This window comes from Cyprinodon tularosa, unplaced genomic scaffold (assembly GCF_016077235.1).
Source record: "Cyprinodon tularosa strain WSP-4 unplaced genomic scaffold, ASM1607723v1 ctg152, whole genome shotgun sequence".
Taxonomy (NCBI): Eukaryota; Metazoa; Chordata; class Actinopteri; order Cyprinodontiformes; family Cyprinodontidae; genus Cyprinodon; species Cyprinodon tularosa.
In genome coordinates, this window is record NW_024038354.1 from 1,226,885 (window position 1) to 1,253,077 (window position 26,193).

Genomic DNA, 26,193 nt, shown 5'->3' on the forward strand with positions numbered 1-26,193 from the left:
ACATTGAAAATGTATTCACAATAGAATGCAGCGGTTACTACAATTAATATTAGGCTACAAAACTAGTCCCAATAAAAAAAAAAATGAATATCATGTTCACTAAAAAACAAAAACCTTTTTTTTTCTTTTATAAAACGAAATATTCTGAGTCAGCCAGGAGTTCTGAAGACTGCTGGAAAAATGGGCAAATAAAGGCTGTAAGCTATGAACATTTCTGATTCTTAGCCACAGCCAACTAAAAAAGAAAATGTGAGGATTTCCTTTTTACCGATATTAAGTTGATATTACTGTTTTCATTTTTTTGTTTTTATTTTTACAATTTTGATATAATAACTGATCTAAGTGGGTTGCTCTGTGGGGAAAGGCACATTTTACATTTATATTACTGTATGTTTTAAAGTCTCTATACTCCAGGTAATGATGAATCACGTACTAAATTAGTTGACGATTATTAAAATAATCAATTAATATGATTCATTTTTTTCAGCCCCAGATGAAATACATGAAATGGACGACACAGAGTAACTACAGCCCAGATGTTCCACTTTTATAGTGAAGTTAATATTTTAATGAATGTATTATTTTGCTTGATACAGAGAGAGAATAGTAGGTAAAAATATAAGAGTGGGGTTTAACTCTGCACAATTCTATATCTTCAAAAGAAAATACTGTATTTACCTTCTCTCTTAGTCGTTCAAATCAAACCGTTTTCAAAGTGGAAAACAGTCCTAATTCCACATTCATCAGAGCCGGTGATACTTCAAACATTGATAAACAGCATCTAATGAGTGTAGAGCTTATAACATTTTTATTAATGGAGCAAAATGTTACTTTTCTCTTTTAACAATGAATTCCTCTTATCAGTACGGATGCTCACATCGAGCATAAAAAAGGGCATGCATATTGCATAGCACCAATGACACCAGAACAATAGTGTCCCTACCAAAGTTCAAATCAAACCTACGCCCTTGCATCCAAGTCCCACCAGATCTGTAAAACTTTATCTTACAATAAAAATGAACACACAACCTGCATCCACTGGTGAAGACTTAAGAAGTTTTTACCTCATGCTTATTTTACATCCATCCATTTTTCGTCACGCTTTATCCCAGCTGGGGGGTGAGGGTTGCTGGTGCCTCTCAGCTGGAGATAGGCACCAGATAGGCTGCTCTCATGCGTGTTTAGAGGCGACGCTATGACGCATGCGTGTAAAAAAAAAAATGCGGTTAGAGCGTAAAGATGGAAACGCGAAAACGGCGTTTCAGAATCTTCCCACTCTGAAGGCTGAATAAAAAAAATATCGTTTACAGACCCCCGAAACGCCGGCTTCGTGTGGATGAGAGGCTGGTTTGGTGAAAAATTTGTGCGTTTAGGCCAGGGTTCGTCTTCGTGTGGACGGGGCCTAAAGCTATCGTCTTTAATGTCAGCATGGATGTTAAAATCTCCCACTATGATGACCCTGTCAGTATTTAATACCAAATAAGAAAAAAGGAAAACTCTGGAAACTCATCTAAAAATTCAGAGAAAGGACCTGGTGGACGATACAAAGTTACAAAAAGAAGAGGTTTTCTTGTTTGAAATTTGGATCAGAGAAATTAAGAGTTAAATGTTCAAAAGAGTTGTAGGTATTAACTGTTTTGGGAGTAATCAGTAAGTCAGACTGGAAGATTGTTGCTACTCCTCCTCCTCGCCCAGAACTTCTGGGGATGTGAAAATTTAAATAGCTTGAAGGAGTTGCCTCATTTATGCTCACATAATCCTCTTGCTGCAGCCAGGTTTCTGTAAGGCAAAACAAGTCAATGTGATTATCACAAATCAAGTCATTAACTAGCAGACTTTTAGAGGAAAGAGATCTTATGTTAAACAGACCACACTTTTCCCCCAATTGGAGTTATTTTTATTTTTATTAGATTATCATGATTTACTCCTTTGGGAATCTTTGCTAATTTATTAGATTTTGGTTGTGGATAAGACACTGTCTGGATGGAGTAAAGAGTGAATCTTGACAGACTGATGACTGGAGGTGCAGCTGTTGGTGTACAGGGAGAGGAGCGGAGGAGAAAGAACACAGCCCTGGGGGGGAACCAGTGCTGATGAGATGGAAGTCAGAGACATGTTTTCCCAGCTTCACCTGCTGCTTCCTGTCAGACAGGAAGTCTATAATCCACCGGCGGTTGGAGTCAGGCACACTCAGATGGGAGAGCTTCTCCTGAAGCAGAGCTGGAATGATCGGATTGAAAGTGCTTCTGTATTATGAGTATTTCTGGAGCAGGCAGGAGCTCTCGCCTCCTGTGCTGTGATTGGTCTGTTCTATTTTAGACCAGAGAGTCTTAGCGTTTCCAGACTGACTCAGACCTCGTGTCAGTCTTGCTGGCCGAGCCGGAACCTCCATGCAGTAAGGCCTCCGCCTATCTATTCCATAAAAGTAAAAAAAAACAAAAACAATTCACTTGACTTTGCTTCAAAGTTTGAAGACGTTTCTCTTCCCATCCAGGAAACTTTTTCAATGCAAAATGTCAGAAACAATGTTGAGTTTACTCTTTATAGAGTAGATTAAAACAAAGCCTTGTTTTGGCTTAGAAAACATGCAAGGGGTGGGCAGATGCCACAAAGCTGCCAGCGAGGGGTTAGACCGGCTACTTGTTAACGGGTCAAACCATGTTTAAGAGGTAAAGCACTAATTTCAGAGGGAAAGAGGCTATAGAATAAGTTCACTCAACATGAATCCTCATAAACTGGGAGAGGAAAACACAAAAAGTCACCAATGAGTTTTTCCTTGTCAAGAGTTTTAGTCAAACAGCTAACAAGGACTGACAGCATCTAACCTGTCTAAAAGAACACAGATGTTAACATGTGTAGTTGTGCGTACAAGTATGTCAGAGAACAACAGAGAAGAAAGACTAAGTGGGAAAATCAGAACATCACTTTGAAAGAGGAAGAAAAGAAGAGTGGTCAAAAGAAAAGGAATAAAGGAGAAAGGAAGACCAAGAGGGGAAAAAAATAACAGAGAAATGAAGAAAAGGGGTTTTGTAATCTTGGTATAGTGGTGTTGTGCCGTCTCCATGGAGACATGACAAAGGCCTGCGGTTGGCCATTGATGGCTAATTGTATTCTTCACAGCTCTTTTGTTAATTGTTGTCTACCCAGCTCCCACTTCCTGCTGGGCCACGGCACAAAGCCATGAACGGGAGGGATTAGAAATGGCACATCAGCTCCCCTCGTCCAGGGTCCACCTCTCTCTCTCTCTCTCTCTCTCTCTCTCTCTCTCTCTCTCTCCATTCCTTCTCCTTCTCTTCTTCCTCACACAACCTCACCTCTTCTAATGAGTTCTTGCTTTTTTGGCTTGATTTCTTTACTTTTTTTAACTTTTGAGATGCAGACATTTGGAAAGAATTGCATCTTTAACATTTTGTCATCTGCAGTTTTCAAACTAGCATCATTTCTGGTAATTTGAACCTAACAAAGCTTTTTTTTTTTATCTGAGGAATTTCAATTTTCAAGCCCTTCTCCAGCATTGATTCCTTTAAATGTGGCCATAAATGGCTGCAGATCTACACCAAAGAACTTTAAAAACAATCTAGCCGCCTCATGTGGAGGTTTCTCATCATGTTGTCTTATTATCTGTGTGCCCAATAGTGACTGACGGGTGCAGTAGGTAAATGGGCGGCAGATAAAAACATTTGTTATGACAAAAATGAGGCTTGACTAACACAGACACATAAGACAAATATAAATGATGAACGCTGCAAAGGAGAAATGCTGCAATCCAGGTAAACAGAGCAGCAAAGGGCAAATCTACCTGATACTAGCTCTGCAATGTGGAAGTGACTAGAAGTGGGAGAGAATAATCAGCTCATATGGAACCAAACCATTGACAATACAATATATAAACCAGATCCTTAGTAAAAACATTAATTGATTGAAAAAATAAATAATCTTTCATTTAAATATTTTTTGAATACTTAATCTTGCTGAACATCTGTCCGAGGCTTTACTACAATATGAACAGGATGCTGAGAGAGTGTTAATCTATTGATGCAAACAAACCACTGAAAACAGACAATAAAAAATAAAAAATGCAATTCAGAAATTAAACTTTAAAAAACTTCTTAAAGGCCCTTTATTTGAATATATCTAAGAAACATGGTATAATGTGTGGTAGAAGAGGACATTTTATCAAAATGAATTAGTCATTAGCTAAGTTCGGAGCCAGCGGCTGCGTCCACCGAAAGCCAGATTAATTACGTCGTAGCGCGGCATCGCGGCATCGTGGTCTGTTTGGACTGGAAGACCCTGTGTTATGCGGCCGACTTCTTTCTGCCCGTTTTGAAGGACAGATAATGTCGTTTTGAAGCCTGATGCACAGACACAGTAGAAAGTATATGAAATGATGCACAACCCGCAAATAGAAAAATACTACAGCATTAACAGACATGAACATGTAATTCAGTCTTTATGTAAAATCTTGAAATTATATGTAAGATGTAATTAGCATAACAATGTAATAAATGCATGTATATTACATGAACATCATCAATTTAGCACTTTTGGCTCATCTGTATTATTCTGCTCCATTAACATATTAATTTTATTGTGATGGATTGTATAATATGTTATATTACATGATTTATAGACTTCATTGACTTCATAAAGACTTAGCCTCTTGAGACCATCCTGATCTCGCGTGCATTTAAAGTTTCACTCGCAGATCAGTCTGGAGACTCTGTTGAAGAAAATTTGGAGCCGTTCACCAAACGAACGTCCAATCAGCGTTGGCTTTGAGGCGGGTTGAGGTGTGACGCAACGAGAAGCGCGACAGTTCAGTCTAAAGAACATGGCGGCTTCAACTGATGAAACTAGCGTTAGCGTGGCTATCGAGCAAGTTTTATCGGAATTACAGAGGATTTCTTCACTGAAAGAAGAGCAAAACACTGCTCTGGAGGCTTTTCTCAGAGGAAAAGATGTTTTTGCTGTTCTCCCGACTGGTTTCAGCAAGAGTTTGATCTATCAATTGGCTCCTCTTCGTCGTCGTTCTGTTAGTACGTCATATGCTTCGTTGATCTGATTGGTTTATTTGGCCCGTCTATCACCAACATAGGCCAATCAGCTAACCAGTATTTACGCCCCTTCCCAAAATTACTGGAACGGAGCAAATCCATCTGGCGGAGTCAGGTTAATAATGACTCTGCAATGTGATGGGCTGATTTATTTATCATAAGTTAAAGTTAATGTACTGATGCTTTGAAACAGCCAGTCTGTGTCAAAGTGATGAATTTATCTTTATTTTAAAAGTCCTAAGTCCCCCTGAAAATGAGAACATCAGGGAGTACCAATATGGCAGCCGGTGGCTTCACTTCACCCCCCTACTACCAACGGGCGATCAGCAATCCAGGGAATAAACAGAGATCAGTGTTTTGGATTCAGCCATAGAGTCAAAGATGCAATCAGCTGGTTTTCCTTTGATAGAAAACTTTTAACCAATCTGACTGGATGATCTGGTTTATCTGTTTCTATAAAGTGACCTGAGATGACTTGATGTGAATTGGTGCTATAGAAATAAACTGATATTAAATAATAACAGAAAACCGTAAGAATCCCTTTTTTTTGTCTGGTCTGCTGCCCCTTGTTTGTTGCCACCCTTCCCAAAGAGCCCTAATAAGAAGCTGTCAGGGTTCTGGGGGTGGGTGCTGGTAGAGGGTCACGGTCAGGTTTTAGGACTTTACTGGAGTTGAAGGTTCCTGCTGCTGATGAAGGATTAGGATTAATGCAGATATTATGTTGGTGATCTTCAGTCTGGTTGGAAAGCAAACTGAAGTGTGTCCTAAAAAGCCAGCGGCTCTGGTTATGTTCATGGAATCGATCGCGCTGCTCGATCTTGGAGTAATTATGAGAAGAAAGGCGGATTATTGAGCGCCTCTCCTCCGTTACAGCAGCGTTTTGTTTCGGGTCCACTCTGCGCCACCTGGAAATCTGCCCCTCTCCCTTTAAGTGGGAGGTGAGCTGTTTGGAAAACCTCACAGCAGCGGATGGAAAGCTGCTCCAAAACATTTACGCACCGGCTGCAGGCACAGCGCCTCTCTGCGCGCCTCCAGCGGCCCACGAGACTGCACCGAGGAGCGGCTGAGGAGGAGCGGCTGAGGAGCAGCGGCTGAGGAGGAGCGGGACGGAAGTTTTTTTTTTTTGGTTTCATTTTCTTCCTCGGATTTGGCGGAGAGCGCAGCGGACCGGTGAGTGGACCCCTCAGATCTCACTGCTGCACGCGCACCTGGGAACTTTTAAAAACTACTGAAAGTCAGTACCTGCGGGTTTTGAGTGTTTTAATCTAGAAAGGTGTTTTTTTACACCCCTTCCAGCTGAAGCCTAAAAACTTAGACCATCCCCTCCTAGACGCTGAGCGGTTATCAGCTCAGAGGAAATAATGACCATCGTTGTGACTGAGGATGATGATGATGATGATGTCAGTGCTGTTAATCAATGCAAATAAGCCGCAAAGTGATCTCTATTCTGATTGGCTGTAATCCTAATCTTAATGATTAGTAGTTTAGGCTGACTGTGTTCATCATCCAGCAAAGACTGAGTTTAAGTTTGCTAAGGAAGTGACGTCACTTCATCCAGGTGTTAAAGATGTGTAAAAAGCTTCACCTGGTGGGTGGTGGGGGGATGTTGCTGCACACAAAGCAGTCCATCAGCTGGGAGTCCCTGACCTTTCTTCCTGTCACTCTCTTTCAATCTTTCTGCTCCTTTATTCTTCCTGTTTGTTTTTCTCTGTATCATGAAAGAAAGAAGAAAATTGAAAATTCTACTTCCTGTTTGCTCTGCAGAAGCTTTAGACTGAAAATAAAATACTGTACACCCATCCATCCATCCATCATCCATCCATCCATCATCCATCCATCCATCATCCATCCATCCATCCATCCATCATCCATCCATCCATCCATCCATCCATCCATCCATCCATCCATCATCCATCCATCCATCCATCCATCCATCCATCATTCATCCATCCATCCATCCATCCATCATCCATCCATCCATCCATCCATCCATCATCCATCCATCCATCCATCCATCCATCCATCATCATCCATCCATCCATCCATCCATCCATCATTCATCCATCCATCCATCCATCCATCATCCATCCATCCATCCATCCATCCATCCATCCATCCATCATCCATCCATCCATCCATCCATCCATCATCCATCATCCATCATCCATTCATCATCCATCCATCATCCATCCATCCATCCATCCATCCATCCATCATTCATCCATCCATCCATCCATCATCCATCCATCCATCATCCATCCATCCATCCATCATCCATCCATCCATCATTCATCCATCCATCCATCCATCATCCATCCATCCATCATCCATCCATCCATCCATCATCCATCCATCCATCATCCATCCATCCATCCATCATCCATCATCCATCCATCATCCATCCATCCATCATCCATCCATCCATCCATCCATCCATCATCCATCATCCATCCATCCATCATCCATCCATCCATCATCCATCCATCATCCATCCATCCATCATCCATCCATCCATCCATCATCCATCCATCCATCCATCCATCCATCCATCATCCATCCAACCATCAACCATCCATCCATCCATCCATCCATCCATCCATCCATCAATCATCGATCCTTCTATCATCCATCCATCCATCCATCCATCCATCCATCCATCCATCCATCCATCCATCCATCCATCCATCCATCCATCCATCCATCCATCATCCATTCTTCTATCATCCATCCATCCATCCATCCATCCATCCATCCATCATCCATTCTTCTATCATCCATCCATCCATCCATCCATCCATCCATCCATCCATCCATCCATCCATCCATTTCTCTGTGAGATCTAGAAAAGATGGATTCTGGATCTTGACATGAATAATGGGATAAAAAGCAGCAAAGACAGGAAGCATCCTTCTGTAAACACTGGCACAGACTGACTATTATACAGCCGGCATCCACACAAAAGCTAATCTCAAGGAGTGGTTAGGCATGCCCCCCCCCACCCCCTTAATGGAGGTTTGCTTTCCCAGGTGAACGGGTTCATGGAGGAGGGAAAGGTGATTCCCTCTCAGCCAATGTCAGTGATTTGCCTCTTAGCTCTTAGCGGCTGGATCTGCCTGCTGTTCCTCAGGTGTGTTTACCTAAAGCTGATGAACCTCATTGTAATTACTGCGGTTTTAGCAGAGTTAGAATCTTAGAACATTTAGCTGGTAAAGTACAGCAGCTGTGCTGCAGCTCCAACACCTCTTTTCTGGGAGAAAAACTGCTATATTGGTGCATGAGGGAATACATCAGTTCCATGTCAGGGTGATTAGAGCGCCTTCATCAGTTAGAAATAACTTCATTAGTTTTCATTGATTATGACAACAGAGGCACAGTGGTTATCAGTGAGAAGGTGGCTGGGCTTTTGAAAAGAGCTCATCCCTCCATGCATGTGGGAGTTCTGTCCAAAAACTTTCAGGTTGATGGTAAAATGATCAGAGTAACATGTGCTATAAATATGTGTTAACGTTGCTCTACCTATCCAAGATTTACCCTGAAAGATTGGCTTCATTGATTTTTATGCACATTTTGAAGTATCACATTAGCAAAGCCTGATGGAAATGTTAAAATTCCAGTCTGGGTTAGCATTGATGATGTCACCACTGTGACAGAAATCAGGAAAGTAAACAATGGTGAGCAACATGGAAATTCCTCTCCATTGTTTACAGAGTTGTTTCTGCTTGTTAATTCAGAAGTGACTGGCGTGGTGTGTTGACGTCGGTACAATTCATTCAGTGGTGTCACGTAATTTAGTGGGTCAAGGCGATTTTAACGCGAGTCACAAGGACAACATGACACTTTTGGATGTGTAAATAAAATTCCATGATAGGAGTATTGTCGAATAGAGATGTTGTCTTTTCAGTCCGCATATCTGCCTATTTGAGCATGCTTGGGATGTCTTCCAACAGAAATAATAGTACAAGGAACACCTTTTTAACAAAACCACTAATGGCTACCTATTTTTCTACGGTTAATTTAGCTAAGGATGCACTTTGAGAATGCAGGTGTAATGCTGTAGTTGGCATTTCAAACATTGGCAATAGATCAGTTACTAAAGCTTCATATGTTTCAACTCATCTTGAGTATTTTTTTCACATTTGCTGAAAGACATTAAAATCACAATCGGATTAGAAAGTTAATCCAACAGAATAAACCTGAAAGAATAAAACTTTGCAAACTGAATGAATATCAGGTAGCTGCACCCTAACAGCCAAACAGGAACAGACCAGATGAAGCTACTATGAGAAAAAGCAGAGAGAGCAGAACGTTAGAGATTGAACTAACAGATTCTGCAGAATAGGAGAATAGAGATAGAATGAAGCAGAATGATGAAAAGGGGTCCCTATGTCCTCCAGCAGTCTAAGCCTATAGCAGCAGAACTATAGAGATAGCTCAGGATAACCTGAGCCACTCTAACTAGAAGCTTTATCAAAAAGGAAAGTTTTAAGCCTAGCCTTAAAAGTAGACAGGGTGTCTGCCTCACGGACTAAAACTGGTAGTTGGTTCCACAGGAGAGGAGCCTGATAACTAAATGAAACTTTAGCACCAAGCTTATAGTTGTTCACTATTTATAGCTCAGCTTTTTGTGTCTAAACTAGATCTTTTGGATTTGATGCATTAAGCTTAAATAAGTGTACATGGGAGTATTAGTTTCTGTGTGTGCAGCGTTCCATATAGTCCATCTCCATAAGGGCAGCAGAGCAGACAAAAGGTTTTTTCCTTTCTCCTTCTGACCTCCTGTATCCTCTTCACATTGTTCTCTGAATCCTATTGAACCAAGAGTCTACAGAGACTCAGCACAATAGAGAATAATAGTGTGTCTATGGATGTGTGTGTGTGTGTGTGTGTGTGTGTCCTTTAGCGCTGTGTGAGGCCGAGCCAATCAGGCAGAACAATGAAGGGTTCAGGGAGGCCTTGTGATCTTTTAAAAGAAGCACCTCTCGCTGCATTGTCTCTGTCGGAAGCATCGCTGGAACTGCCCATGTCGAAACACTCGGCTGGCCGACTGGACCCAACGCTGCCTGGCTGCTTGATCCAGGCGTCTTATCTCTCTGATGGGTTTGTCACAGTCTTGAAGCCTCGCTGAGTGTGAACAGACATTTATGTGTTCATCATTCAGTATTCAGATGAATTTTTTTTTAAAACAAAGCAGTTGGACGTTTTTGGTAACAATCATAACCTGTAATCAGAAACTTAAATAATCAAGGAATGAATAACAGGCAGAAATAGACAGAAAAAGGCCATAAGTTTCACCTAAAAAAACTCAGAATAAATCTTATAAAATCAACACTGCAAAAACTGATCGACAAAAACTGAAAACAAATTCCTAAAATAATTGTATTTCTACTTAATTTTAATAGGAAGGCCTTAAAGGAAAAGTCCGCTCACATTCAGAATAGAAACTTCTGAAAGTTCTTTAAATCTGAAATTATTCCATCCTGTTCAATAAATGATCAGTGTTTTTAATTCAGAGTAATTTTCATGTGAATGTGCTTTACTGGAGGCATCAATGTTTGTCCAAGAACACTACTGCCACCTACTGGTTAGTGACGTCACGGTGCGGTATCGGCTGTTGATCAAGTCCCAGTGCTGTATCTGGTGTTTGTCACAACGCGCTATTATCCAAGTCATCTTGAAAACATTCTTCTTCCAAATGTTGGCTACATATTACGGGTTTTTTCTCTGGCCAGAAGTTTGATGGCAAATCCTCCCTCTTCAAGTTGGCGATTCAACGACCAACCCGTCCGTGGAGGATCAGGAATCAGAAAGGTGGAATAACTCTTTTTTTTCCACTTTTACCCGATGTATTCCAGCATCCAGCTGCCATGCACGTGGGCATTGTCAGTTTCACTATAGCTCTGGAGAATTTCAGTGGTGAAGTCCTCTGGAAATCTTCAATAATTGTTGTTGATTGCAGATGTGTCTAGTAGTTCCCATTTATTTAGCTTGTAAAGCGGGGAGAATGGCGCTAGGCTTACCGCACCGTGACGTCACTGCTGGAAGATGGCAGGAGGGAGGGGCTACTATATTTTGCCAAAAAATGGCCGCTCCCAGACTCAGTGATTGTGAAGAAAATTATAGTTTTTTTTTTTTTTTTACTGATTAACGCTAAATTCATTAAATCACTGTGAACATATTAGTTTTAGGTATAAATAATGATCCATTGATTATTCCTCGCTGACCGGACTTTTCCTTTAAAATAAGACATAAGACATACATTTATTTTCTTATTTGCAAAGTAAATAGACATATTCCAATGGAAATGTTCTTATTTATCTGCTTAAATCAATGGAAAATGCATTCATTTCAAAAAGATTGACTTAATTTCATTTTTCGAGTGTCCATTGGTATTTAGAAAGGAGGTGGAGCTTCTTCTCAGGTGAAGCTTTTTGTTTTTTTTCATGTAGCTTTACACTAATAACATGCACTCACTGGCCACTTTATTAGGAACATCAGTGGTCCTGATAGCTTCTGGTTTGCTTGCTGAGGTCAACCATTAGAAGTCTCTCTAGGAGCTTCATGATGTGGTTGTCAGGGCAACAGGTCTATCGTCATTGAGGACTGTTGGCTGAGTCTTCTTTGGTCCTGGAACAAGGCAGGAGGTCTTCCACATCCTTGGAACTGTCTAACAGAAAATAACAATTTCTCCTCCATGCTTAACAGTAGAGACAAACTGCAAAAACAATCTTAAAATTAATAAAACATTCTTAAAATTGTGTATTGCCCCTGAATTTGAGTGGGTAAATAAGTTGATCTGCTAATGGAATTCGTAGTTAAGCCTTAAAGTAGTGTCTCATTTACCTGCTCAATTAAATTTTTATTTAATTTGAGAAAAATTGACTTATTGAGATTTACATTTTTTTGCAGTGCAGTATTATTTTCTCAAGTCAATATATATATATATATATATATATATATATATATATATATATATATATATATTTATATATATATATATATATATATATATATATATATATATATATATATATATATATCTATATATATATATATATATATAAATATATATATATAAATATATATATATATATATATATATTTATATATATATATATATATATATATATATATATATATATATATAAATATATATATATAAATATATATATATATATTTATATTTATATATATATATATATATATATATATATTTATATATATATATTTATATATATATATATATATATATATATATATATATATATATATATATATATATATATATATATATATATATATATATATATATATATTTATATATATATATATATCTATATATATATATATATATATATATATATTGCTTTATGTTTTGCCAACATAGAGTTTGGCGAATTCCATGCTGGCTTTTTTATGATTTTGTCGCGTCCTTCTTAGGCTACGTTCACCCAGCAGCCTGAAGTTTTCCAAATCTCATTATTTTCCCCCATATGTGACCTGGATCTGATCTTTTCATGACTCTCTGAACAACACAGATCTGATTCTTTCCAATGCGACCCAGCCCGCTTGGCTCTGTCGTCCTGAATACGATACGAATCTGATCTTTTTTTTATATAAAAAAATATAAAAAATATATCGCATTCATCCGACCTGAGCCCCATCAATACTCCACAATTCTCGGTCTTGCTATGCAGAAGCAAAAAGAAAAACATCAAACATGGTGGACGATGGTGCGGAGAACAGTCTTTCTTTTTTTAACCATCTCTGAAAGATTGAGTTTTTATGGTTGGGAAAGAAGTGCACCAACACTACCAATCATCTTCCGTAAACTTGAAGCACGCTGGCTTGTGATGTCATTGCGTCCTCTACTGCGCATGTGCGACACTTAATCTCTATGAATGCAGTTCACACGGGAGATCATCACATACACGTACATTAGTTTGGAAATAAGAACAGCGATGCAAAAAAAATGGGATTTTAAAAAAAAGGGAATTGAGCATGAAAGCCTGCAGTGTGAACGTAGCTTAATGGCATATTGCAGACACCTGTGATGCTAATTAGTGGACACACCTTAATTGAACATGTCCCTTTGGTCACATTGTTTTCAGTTTTTTTAGGGGTACCATCATTTTCATCCAGGCCTCTTTTATTCATTTATTTGTTAAACTCATTCTGTTGAAGTGTGGCTGAAAAGCAACGTCTGACTTTTGGTCATTTTATAGAATCTTTACCCATTACTTGAGTCAGATTCTAGTTATTGCTGCAACCATTGTGGGTTTTCCTTTCGTTAAACGCAGAGTATCGACTGTTTTGTCTTTCTGTGTGTTTTCAGATGGTTTTGCTCTCTGGTGGAAGTTGGGCTTTTCGAATTGTCTCCACAAACTTTAACATTGAGGCAGGTGTTAAACTCTTCCTTTGTGGGTTAATGGCTGCAACTTATTCTCTCCATATAAGGCAACTTTCTATAGCATTGCTGACATGTTTTAGACATTTTAAAAGCCTTAACTCTCAGCTATAATCTGTTGTTGTTGTTTATATTTATTATTGCCGGGCAGGAACTGCTCTAGCAAAATCTTTGAATATTGCAGACAGAATATCTATCTCTGGCACTCTGGCACATAACTCCACCCAAAGTTTAGCTAATGATGCTCTGCTCAAGAGCTTCCTAGCAGTTTGATGAAGTTATTGTAAGATTCCTCTCAGCCTTCACAGGTGGACAAAGTCTTTCTCTTCAGTTAATTCTGTAAAGTTGAGGAAGTGTGATTAAACTAGTTCACTAATTCTTTACTACGTTCTTGATAAGAGATGCAAGTTTTTAATTCTTCACTCTTTTTTGCATCATCTAACCGTCGATTCTCCTCATGTTGAACCATTGTGACCCTAAAAGCTCTACTTCTTCTTTTACACAAACGTCAATTCAATTCTATTCAGTTTATTTCTATAGCTCCAACTCACATCATGTCATCTCAGGTCACTTTCCAGTTCACCAGATCATCCAGTCAGATTGATTCAAAGTTTTCTATCTAAGGAGAACCAGCTGATTGCATCGACTCATTGACTCTTCAGCAATCCCTCACACTAAGCATGCTTGTAGTGACAGTGGAGAGGAAAAACTCCCTTTGAACAGGAAGAAACCTCCAGCAGAACCAGGCTCAGTGTGAGTGGCCATCTGCTGAGGCCCACTGGGGTTCAAGGAGACAGGAGAAGACATAGAAAAAGAAGCATAGATACAAAAGGCAACTGTCAACCAGCTCCACAGGCGGCCCCGTCCAGGAAACACACAGCCAGGCAGACGAGCTCCGAGCCAGCTCCCATGTCAGAGGATGAAGAGAGCACATCCAGTTAGTCACAGTCAGAGAAACAGGACTACACTGGAAAACAGGCCAAGCTCCAACATCTAGAAACAATTCCAAAACATTCACGCAATGTGAAGAAGATGGTTTACTGTATTTTTGAGCCATTTAGAAGAGTTTCTTGTCTCTTTGGAAACTCTTAAGATTGGACCTTTGAGGTCAGGGGCGCTGCCAGGAATTTGGGGCCCCGTGAAAGACATTGATATTGGGCCCCACCCAGAAAAAAGTATGTTTTTTAACCTGCTATAAAGATGCATTGGTTTGTTTTATTCATTATCACTATTTAAAATGAGGCACGCGTGGTTCTTAGGCCCGAGCGAAGCGCCGGTGACAGACGGGGAGAAGTGATGTGATGCAGGGCGGGGAATTTGGACAATTTATTCATGTTTGTTTCGCTGTTTACTCTTTAAAAATGAGGGAGAACACGAAAATAATTGACTAAGGGTTAGGGTTAACCCTTCATTAAGGGATTTTATTTTTATACATTTGAAAAGTATAGCGGGACAAATCTTTTCTCTACTTTTGGGGCCCGCCTCAAGGGCCCTTACAATCTTCCTAACACCCCCCCCCACACACACACACACAAACACACACAGCGCCCCAGTTTGAGGTTAACAGGGTCTAATAACTTGCGTTGTTGCTTTAAAACACATGGAGCTAAAAAATGTTTGTTTTCACATCTTAACTCCTCTCTTCTTTGTCAAACCACTTTTTGATGATACTTTTCAACCTGTTGTGAAAGAAGAGGGGTGGAAACACACACACACCCACAGTGAAAGGCCACACGGTGGGTTGTGCTGGTTGGATGATGAGGTGTAAGTCTTCTGCTTGTAATGGTCCACTTTCAGACAAAACGCAGCCGTGCACTCACTCTCAACCCCATAAGCGTCCACAACCTTTCAAGGTAAGAGCTTTCAGGCGTTACACTGAACAAGCTGTTTTTTTTTAAGCGTGTTTGTTTCCCTCCTGACTTTTCATGCATTACTGTCTGCTGTAGATGTGCAGTTAGACCATCTTAAACACTGTATAGCTTCACAATAATGACCTTATTTTAGTGCCTCCTGAGTAAATGGCAGAAGATTAGACAGGCCGTTTAAATAAACAGGCTCATTGTGTGTCACACATGCAGTTCATTTACATTCTTCCAGCTGTGCTCTGAATTCGCAGCAAGTCGTCCGTGTTAAGCACACAATAAGTGCGCAAATAATGCAGGAGTGAAGCCTGCACGGCCAGCCACTGCGGGCGATTTATCCACAGCTGTAAATCAGTTGTAAAGAATAAAGAGCGGAAGCATTCCTGAATGCAGCGCTGCATTTCTCATGCTACTTTCATCACCTGCTAATCCCTTTTTATTATTTTTTTTTTAAGGAAGATTCTAAACTTTTCTGAACTTTCCTGAACTTGTTGAATTTGCACGCTTGTATTGTCTGTGTGTGTGCCCATCCAGTGCGCCTACAAGCTCCTACAGGACCAAGGTGTGTTCCACTAAATGCACAGACGGCTGAGAGAGAAGCTTTTAATGGGAAGTACGCGGTGAGTTTCAAGCACCATGACGGCAAGTTTGTTTTGTCTCATTGTTCCCATAATGCACATCACATAATGGCCCCGCATTGTTTGGTTGACGGGGCATGATTGAGCAGGTCTCTATACTTGCATGTCGCTGGTTTTAGCATTTTTATCTTGTTTTTTTTGGGATGCCTTGGTGAAATAAGCTTTACTGCAAAGACGTAAAGCGTATCCAGGTTTGTCATGAGTGGACCTCTGGCTTTAAGGGCTTCAGATGATGCCACCGCTGGGGGGGGCGGCATCTAGCCGCTTTAACAAAAACCTCTTTTGACATGTTTCAACAGCTTTTACTACTTTCGGGGTTAACCAACAGATTTGCATCACCATCAGTGTCCTGCACATGAACAGATGTTTTTTTGTCTGCATCGTCGGATGATAAAGGTATAATCGGCCTGTTGCCATCCTTTTTTCCAGCCGATTTGTTTATTTCTGTGCACAGTAAGAGAATTCACAAACACTCTATTGATGCCCGAGCTCGGGACGTACAAATAAAAACAAACCAGTTTCCTGGGTCATTTACATGACTTTCCCTTCAGCTCACAGAGCGCTGTTCTGTTGCCGCCAACCCGTTATTGGATTTTTTTTTCTTTTTGATATAACACTCCGTACCTGTTTGTTGTGCGTGTTTGCATACTGTTATTTGCAAGTGTCCAAAGACCGTTTGTTTGCTGTACACTGGCCTACTAGTAGGATTTGCATTTTTTTTTTTAAATCTCTGAAATATAAAGCAAAACGCAGCCATTATGAGCCTATTTGTATTAGGTTTTTGTTTAACATGAGGAAACAGGGACACTGTCTTATACAAATTCTAATAATGTTTAATTGTGATGCATAGAATATGATTCTTCTTCCTTTTTTTTTTACTTCTTTATATATCGTCTCTCATACCCAGAATTGGAAATGCTGACTTTTCAGAAAATGATGCTCTCACTTTTCTGAAACTCAATCCTGCACTTGGCTGTTTTAAGGTTTACCAAGCTTTAAAACTAAGTTTCAGATTAATAAAAAATGTATTTATTTCCCTTTGCATAGTTGAAGTCCCCCCCCCAAAAAAGTAATTTATAACAGAAACAGGTTTTGTAAAGGAAAAGCATAATCTAGCCTTCAATGCGCTCATAATTCTGCTGTTTTCCTCTCTTTAAGTTTAAACATCATTAAATGTAGCCAGAAAAGCGCAACAAAAGTACAACAAGCACGGAGAGTCATGGTATGGAAGCGTTAAAGAAACCCAACCAACCAATAGGTGCAATAAAGTTTTTAAACTGCAGCTGCTTTACGTCTGTTTAACGGGAGAAACTAGGCCAAAAAAAAAACAGCCAACATTTTTATTCCACTAAAATCCAAATCAGAAAACAGAAAAACATCCTGTTACATTTGATGTTTTTTTTTCTTGCCATTTTTATGTTAGATCCATGCATCACAGGCATGATGTAAATAAATGAGCATAAAGAGCAAAGAATAGAAAAATGCTTTTGCTATGTAACAATATTTAAATGTAAAATAATATATAGGCAATGGTAGTTTAGGTTGTTTTAAATGTTCGGTTTTAAATTTCAGCAAATACATTTAATTTTAATTTTCAGTGAAGATTTAAAGCGCAGTCATATATTTTACTGAAAAAAAAAAGCTGTATAAATTTGTTTTTGTAGAATATAGAAATCAACAGTTTTTTATCGTTTAGGGGAAAATAAAACACCTGAAAAGTGGAAGATTAAAGAAGTAAAGTAATTTTCACCATCAGTGAGAAACCTAAGAGTGTAACCACTTTCTTTTTTATTAAAATAAAATAATATTCTCCAGTAATAGAACTAAAAGATTGAATATATTTATATTCTATATTTAAAATATAGACAGAAAATATTAAGCTCAATTTCAGTTTTTAGAGTTTTACCCACTGATGGTTAAATATAAAAAAAAAGTTGGTTTTGTCTTTAATGATTACTTTTTATTACAGAGCGGTTTAGTATCATTAAATAATTTTAATAAATGTATAAATTAAATTAGAGCGGGAATCTTTAGACAACTAGAAGTCAGTGGTTAGTTTTAACAAAATGAGGCTGAAGCAACAAAAATATAACGTTGTTAACGTTATTGATGCACCAGAGAGGTTTAGTGTTGGTTTCTTATAGAACCTGATCAAATTTAAACAGGTTTGGCTGAAGACTGTTTAAGTTTATTGAAAGAAAATTTTTTTTTTTACAATTTTTTAATCAGTGGCATTAATTTCTTATGTTTATATGATTAATGCTTCCTGGATGGATAAAGCGTGTTGCAATGATTTGTTTTTTAATGTCGGTTTTGTGGTTTGAAATGAATAAGATTGTTTAGTTTTAGGTTATTTTCTGTTATTATCTACAGATTAAAGTAAATTGATGAATTGAATGTGTTGGTTGGAACCGTGGTGATTAGTATCCGGGCAGATTAACCCGCTAAGTTAAAGCAGCTGTGATGCAGTTTGATTAAAACTGAATATTGCTGCTTTACTTTTTGCTCTTTTTCTGTATATTTTATTCCTTGTTCCTTTCTGGGTTTTTCTTTTTCGATGTTTTTGAAGCGGAGCTTCTGTGCTGTCATGGCAGCGGAGCGTGTCAACTTAGCAAGGTTGTGCGTGAGATAAACTATGTCATGATTAGCGTGGGCAGCCAGCCATTTTGAACATGGTGTCCAGGGTGTTGGAGCTGGTTAAGATCCGCGGCGCTAGCTCGTCGGTAGCGTACCCCCCCTGTCAATGTTGAGACCAACAGGCCCTCATCAGAATCACCTGTTGTGCTGCTGCTCAAAGGGGTTTCCATAGTAACGTCTCAGAGCCTTGGCCCCTTGGTCTGTAGAGACCCTCAGCAAACATATTCTGCCCCCCCCCCCCCCCCCCCACCTCCAACCCAAGGCTAACAAACTCCTGAAGAGACGCAGCGACACACACGGCCGTGACGCGGCTCAGGCTGCTCTCTAGAAGCCGCAGTAAATAGAGTGCGGATATAAAGTGTGCCGGGCTAACGGGGGGGGGGCGCATTGTGAGAGTGGGGCCTCCTTTGTCTGAGGTAGCCTGAAGGAGCAGGGGGTGGAAAGGAGTGGGTGAGTGTTGGTGGGGGGGGGAGCTTTGTGAAGGAAGAGGAGAAAAAAGTGGCCTTCATCCACATCCTTTCTTCTCTTTCTCTTGTTCTATCTCTTTATTGGGACTGTGTTTTATCCCCCCCCCCCCTCTCTGATAAATGCCACAGTAGCCTTTCGCTAGCTGCCACAATAGACGACCTGTTTCAGAGAAGGCAAAGAGGGAGAGAGCCACAGAAAGAGGGATGAGAGAGAGGAAGGCATGAAAAGAAAGAAATGACTGCTTTTTAACCTGCGCTTCTGAAAAGCAGCGGAATAAAAGAGACTGTGACTAAAGCCAGAGTCTGCTTTCCTCTCTTTATTTCCTCCTTTGTGAAGGGGGGGCAGTTGTGTCGTCTGCCTATTTATACATCTTATTTAGAAAGCTTTACAGAAAGACGGTGAACGGGAGGCAAAGTGCTGTGGCCGGGGTTTAAACGCAGGAGGCATGTCGCTTTAGTTTGACATGTAAAGCTGATTATTGTGCACATATCAGAAACACGTATCCTCCCACAGACAACAGATCTAAACCATGAAGCATCCTGCTTTGTTTCTCACTTTATCAACCTTTAATTGCCTCTTCTTTTTCATGCTTGCTCCCTGTTAGTTATCTTATACTTTAGTTTACTTTATTGCAAAAAGTTAAAGTTATGCAAAAACATCACAATCCAAATTTTGCTGGAGGCTCTGAAAAACTAATGAGGATTTTCTCTAAACATAAAATCCCAGAACATTTCAAACCAAACAGACCCTGAAACAGAGACCAGTTCATCCTAAAGACCAAATCTGAGCAGAGTGGTGTCAGCAGGTCAATGCAGTGAGGAATGCTCTGATCGTTATATTGGAGAAACCAAACAACCTCTCCACAGACGCATGGACCAACACAGAAGAGCGCCCTCCTCTGGACAAAACTTTTCAGAGGAATGGGCCAGTATCGGGTATTTCAGGCCAATAACGACATCAACGGCTCCCATCATTAATGGGGTGGAGCTGGTTTTCCAGCTTCTATGTGCATGTTATCTAAGCCATTACAAGGCTTTGTTGGGCTGCTGGATAAAACCTGGAACTCTATTTCGCTATTTCTGACATTTTGAATTGAAAAAGCTTCCTGGAAACATGGAAACAAAGTCCAGTCGATTGCTTTTTTAACTTTAATTTTTTTAAATGACTCTGACCTGGATGACTGACAATCTCCAAAAGCACTTAGTATACTTCAGTCTTGTGTTCGAGACCTGAGCACTGCAGGCGTGACTCTGATTGAGCAACTCTTGCAATAATTGTTTATAGGCTATATATTAATGCAACATACTACGACAATAACTACCAACTTAACTGCCAGAAGGGAAAATGTTGCTGCCTGAACTTGGAACTATAAACCTTTGCTTTTTTTTAGGAACCCCAAGGTTCTTAAATATATATTTATATATATATTAGTGCTGTCAAAATTATCGCGTTATTATCGCGTTAACGCGAGGCCATTTTAACGGCGATAATTTTTTTAACGTGAGATTAACGCTATGTGGTTTTATGGTACAATTTTCCAAGTACATCCCGCTGCAGCCTGCGGGAAGGCGGGGCTATTTTCCCCCAGTCTATGCATTTTCCATAGGCTTCGAGAGCGGAGCTCCTCAAGGAAAAAAGACACTCATACACTGGGTAGCGCTAGTGCCTTTTCTTTAAGCCCCACCACCAACAAACAAGTTGAGTGTCTGGTAACTAGTAGCAACCTGAAATACGCTGAGAAAACAGATTACTGAGGTGAAATGGAATCTGCTACGGCACTGTTGCTGTCTGTGTACGCCACAGGTCAGTATCGTGTGTGTTTGTGTGTGGGTGGGTGGGTGTGTCTGTGTGTGGGTGGGTGGGTGGGTGTGTGTGTGTTCTCATTTTTGTTAAGAGGCTGAAAAGTAACTTTCTAGAGCATAGACTACCTCCATCTAGTGATGTCGGTCTATTGATTTTGATGTATTGATTGAAAATTGTTCATTATTATCTTGGTTAATTAACATCTAATGTTAACTGTACTACATTTTATAGCAGTAGGGTAAAATGCTTGTCTTTGTTCAAAAGACTGTATTAACTGTAAAGACTGTCTTTTACATCAGCCTGTTTTCAGGGCCTTTTTTTTTGGCTACATATTTGTTATTTTTTGCTACATGCCTCCCCATCTTCTTGCCATATGTTTCTATGGCATAAATCAGTGTCTGTGACCTGTTTTCATTAAAAAAAAGAACATTGGCACAAACCTAGCCTGTATGGATTTTTTGTATGTCATCGAGAGTATTTAAATGATTTTCAATCAGAAAAAAAATTTGCGATTAAAATGCGATTAATCGCGAGTTAACTCAGGCATTGATGCAATTAATCGCGATTAAAAAAATTTAATCAATTGACAGCACTAATATATATATATATTTGTATGTGGCTATTTTGTTGTGCCAACAACAGGTTTATTGTGCTTAACATGAAAAATAAGACCCTATGTAGTATTTAGCATGAACACAGGCATACACATCTTATTGTAGACCACATGCAGAGGCACATCTATGAACAAAGGTGTTGATGGCAGCAGCACAGCTGATATTTCTCTCCAGGATGGAGTCACAGACAAACAGGAACAGACCAGATGAAGCTACTATGAGAAAAAACAGAGAGAGCAGAACGTTAGAGATTGAACTAACAGATTCTGCAGAGTGGGAGAATAGAGATAGAATCAAGCAGAATGAGGAAAAAGGGGTCCCTATGTCCTCCAGCAGTCTAAGCCTATAGCAGCAGAACTATAGAGATAGATCAGGATAACCTGAGCCACTCTAACTAGAAGCTTTATCAAAAAGGAAAGTTTTAAGCCTAGCCTTAAAAGTAGACAGGGTGTCTGCCTCACGGACTAAAACTGGTAGCTGGTTATTTGAAGGCAGCATGGTAATCTGGATGAGCTGACGGCACAGACAATGTTTTCAGATGGACTTTCTCACTTCAAAACAGATTAAAACCCCTTTTCACCCACTGATCACAGCAAGTATAGCAAAGCTTCTCTGCCATTGAAAACAGGAGCAGCAGAAAGTGGATCAAAGGTGAAGCAATAGATGCTGCTTTGCTGCTATTAGGTGTGAACTTAGCATCCAAGGATTCCTTGAAGAAGCAATTTTAAGAGGTTTATGCTCATTTCCAGCCTAATGTGACCAGCAGAGGTGGGAATGGGAATGGAAAACCAGTTCCTGTTTAGAACCGGTTCCGTGTGTTCCAACTCCATGGCACCGTTTGGCAGCTAGCTTAACGATTCTCTTAACGATTCCAGGCAGCGCCAGAGCCTAGCGCTGGGCCGCACGACTTACGTCACGTTTTTTATCTAAGTTATGCACACGACATTCAGAAAGCAAGTACAACGTGACCAGGCGTAAGTCTAGAAAAGCAAAACCAAAGCGCCCAAAGCGATTGAAAGATTGGCTTCATTTTAAGGAAGAGAAAGATGACAACAAGGCGCTTTGCAATCGTTGCAAAGTGGCAATAACATCCGCAGGAGGAAATACTTCCAACATGCAGAAACACCTGCGCACACAACATGGCAGACATTTTATCGAATGTCGTGTTTTTGATGCTTCCGGAGAGAATCTAAAGTTACGACCAGCATGGAAGGGAACTCTGGTGGTAACTAGTTTTATATCACTGGTTCTTAGTAAATCAGATGCCATTTCTGGAAATAAACCAGTTTCCTACCTCTCTTTGGGATTATTAAACATACTACCAAGTTGCTCCGCAGTTCAGGGAGCGAGAGAAAGGTGACGCTCGTTTATTAAAATCAGGTTGAGATGAGATTATTTTCCGGTATTGTACAGTAATGCTTTTTCATTAAACGGATGCCTTCTCCATTAGAATTAGATGACTGTGAGGAGACGGGTAGCCTGGCTGGATCAGAGGCTGCAGCTCCCGTTCACTGCCTTCTGTTTTCACCGAGGCAGGCAGAGATAGAATGTCCCAGGAGAAGGTAGAGGAATGTCACCGTGCACTTACCAAGTTTATTATTAACAGAATCGATAAGAGAATCGGAATCGTGAAAATCTTATCGATTCCCAGCCCTAATTCAATTCAGTTTTCAATTCAGTTTATTTATATAGCGCCAAATTCACAACACATGTCATCTCAAGGCACTTTACAGTTCAACCAGATCATACAGTCAAATTGATACAAAGTTTTCTATCTAAGGAAAACCAGTTGATTGCATTGACTCATTGACTCAAATACAATCCCCCACACTAAGCATGCTTGTAGCGACAGTGGAGAGGAAAAACTCCCTTTTAACAGGAAGAAACCTCCAGCAGAACCAGGCTCAGTGTGAGCGGCCATCTGCCGAGGCCGACTGGGGTTCAAGGAGACAGAAGCAGAGATACAAAAAGCAGCTGTAAAAGGCGGCCCCGTCCAGGAAACACACAGCCAGGCAGACGAGCTCCAAGGCAGCTCCCATGCCAGAGGACGAAGAGAGCACATCCACTCAGTCACGGTCAGAGAAACAGGACCACACTGGAAAACAGGCCGATCTCCAACATCTATTAACAAGGGTGTTGATAGAAGCAGCACAGCTGATGTTTTTTTCCAGGATGACGTCACAGCCAAACAGGAACAGACGAGGCAAAGCTACTCTGAGGAAAAGCAGAGAGAGCAGAACGTTAGAGATTGAACTAACAGATTCTGCAGAATAGGAGAACAGAGAGAGAATGAAGCAGAATGATGAAATGGGGGTCCCTATGTCCTCCAAAAGTCTAAGCCTATAGCAGCATAACTATAGAGATAGCTCAGGATAACCTGAGCCACCCTAACTATAAGCTTTATCAAAAATGAAAGTTTTAAGCCTAGCCTTAAAAGTAGACAGGGTGTCTGCCTCACGGACTAAAACTGGTAGTTGGTTCCACAGGAGAGGAGCCTGATAACTAAAAGATCTGCCTCCCATTCTACTTTTAGAAATTCTAGGAACCACTAGTAAACCTGCAGATTGAGAGCGAAGTGCTCTGTTAGGAACATAAGGAACAATCAGATATCTGATATAAGATGGAGCTTGGCCATTTAAGGCTTTATATGTGAGAAGGAGGATTTTAAATTCTATTCTTGATTTAACAGGAAGCCAATGAAGAGAAGCCAGGATAGGCGAGATATGATCTCTCTTTTTAATTTTCATCAGAACTCTGGCTGCAGCATTTTGGATCAGCTGAAGGCTTTTAACTACAGTTTGTGGACTTCCTGATAGTAAAGAATTACAATAGTCCAGCCTTGAAGTAACAAATGCATGGACTAGTTTCTCAGCATCACCCCTGGACAGGAGATTTCTAATTTTTGCAATGTTCCTCAGATGAAAGAAGGAAATTCTAGAAACCTCTTTGATATGGGATTTAAATGACAGGTCCTGATCAAAAATAACACCAAGATTTTTTACTTTATTATCTGAAATCAGTTTAATCCCATCCAAATGAAGTGACTGGCTAATCTGTTTCTTTTTCAGAGACTCTGGTCCAAAGACTATAACTTCTGTTTTGTCTGCATTCAGAAGCAGAAAATTAAGAGTCATCCAGGTTTTTATGTCTTCAAGACATGCCTGTAATCTATGTAATGGGTTAGCTTCATCTGGATTTATAGACAGATATAGCTGGGTATCATCAGCATAACAGTGGAAATTAATCCCATGCTGTCTAATAATTCTACCAATTGGGAGCATGTATAAAGTAAAGAGAATTGGTCCTAGCACTGATCCCTGTGGTACTCCACAGGTAACCTTTGAGCGTGTTGAAGATCTATCATTAACATGAACAAACTGAATTCGATCAGATAGATAAGATTTAAACCAGTCTAGTGCTGTTCCTTTAATTCCAACAAAATATTCAAGTCTTTCTAAAAGAATATTATGGTCAACTGTATCAAATGCAGCACTAAGATCCAACAGGACGAGCACAGATACAAGTCCATTATCTGAGGCCATGAGAATATCATTAGTGACTTTCACCAGAGCTGTTTCAGTGCTATGATGAGCTCTAAAGCCAGACTGAAACTCTTCAAAAAGTTCATTATGGTGGAAGTGATCGCAGACTTGTTTGGCAACTACTTTCTCAAGAATTTTGGATAAGAAAGGAAGATTGGATATAGGTCTATAATTGACCAAGTCATCTGGGTCAAGAGACGGTTTCTTAAGCAGAGGTTTAATTACAGCAATCTTAAAAGCTTTAGGTACATATCCCTGTAACAGAGATAGATTAATCACATCTAAAATGGAGGAGGAGATCAAAGGAAATACCTCCTTAAATAACCTGGTTGGAACTGGATCTAACATACAAGTTGAAGGCTTAGATGAAGACAATAATTTTGCTAATTCAGAGAGTTCAACTGGATCAAAGCAGTCTAAACCCGGTTCAGATTCCATGACTACCTCAGGTACAATCGCGGATAGAGGAGTGCTTATGATCTTATTTTTAATAAGATCAATCTTATTTATAAAGAATCCCATAAAATCATTGCTGCTAAGAGCAGGTGGAATGGACGGTTCAACAGAGCTATGGCTCTGGGTGAGTTTGGCAACTGTATTAAAAAGAAATCTAGGATTATTCTTATTCTCCTCTATTAATGAGGAGAAGTATGCTGCTCTTGCTTTACAAAGGGTCCTCTTATATAGCAGTAAACCATTTTTCCAGACTAGGAAGGACTCTCGCAGGCCTGTGGAGCGATATTTTCTCTCCAGTTTCCTAGCATTTTGCTTCAAAGTACGCAGCTCTGCATTAAACCAAGGAGCAAGCTTTCTATTTTTAACGGTTTTCATTTTCAAAGGAGCTGCGTTGTCTAAGGCAATACGCAGAGAACTAGCAACCCCATCAACAAAATCATCAACCTGTGAAGGGGAATAAGCTAAGCTTTTGCACTCTGCAGCACTGCTCAGTGACACAGAGCAGAGAGAAAGTGAAGCAGATTCTTTAAAATTTATAACTGCACTATCTGATAAAGATCTACTAAAATTGAACCTTCTTTTGGGGGAGGAGAACTCTGTTAAAGTAATCCTGAAGGTTATTAGAAAGTGGTCAGAGAGGACAGGGTTGTGAGGAAATACTGTTATTTCTTCACATTCTATGCCGTATGTCAGCACAAGATCCAAAGTATGA

The 26,193-nt window shown here is 39.9% G+C and overlaps 1 protein-coding gene across 3 annotated transcripts in view; it reads left to right on the top strand.

The window, feature by feature from the left end:
• The first annotated feature begins 5,719 nt into the window (after positions 1-5,719).
• LOC119779874 (transcription factor SOX-13-like) overlaps positions 5,720-26,193 on the top strand; it is a 66,255-nt gene continuing 45,781 nt past the window's right edge. The window contains exons 1-2 of one of the 3 annotated variants that reach the window (XM_038279719.1): positions 5,720-6,227; positions 15,858-15,943. In XM_038279719.1, coding sequence (XP_038135647.1) covers positions 15,900-15,943 — 44 coding nt within the window. In that variant the 5' untranslated portion in view covers positions 5,720-6,227; positions 15,858-15,899. Of the gene's footprint in view, positions 6,228-15,202; positions 15,315-15,857; positions 15,944-26,193 lie in introns of those variants that run through there. The other 2 variants (XM_038279718.1, XM_038279722.1) reach the window with 2 other exon arrangements.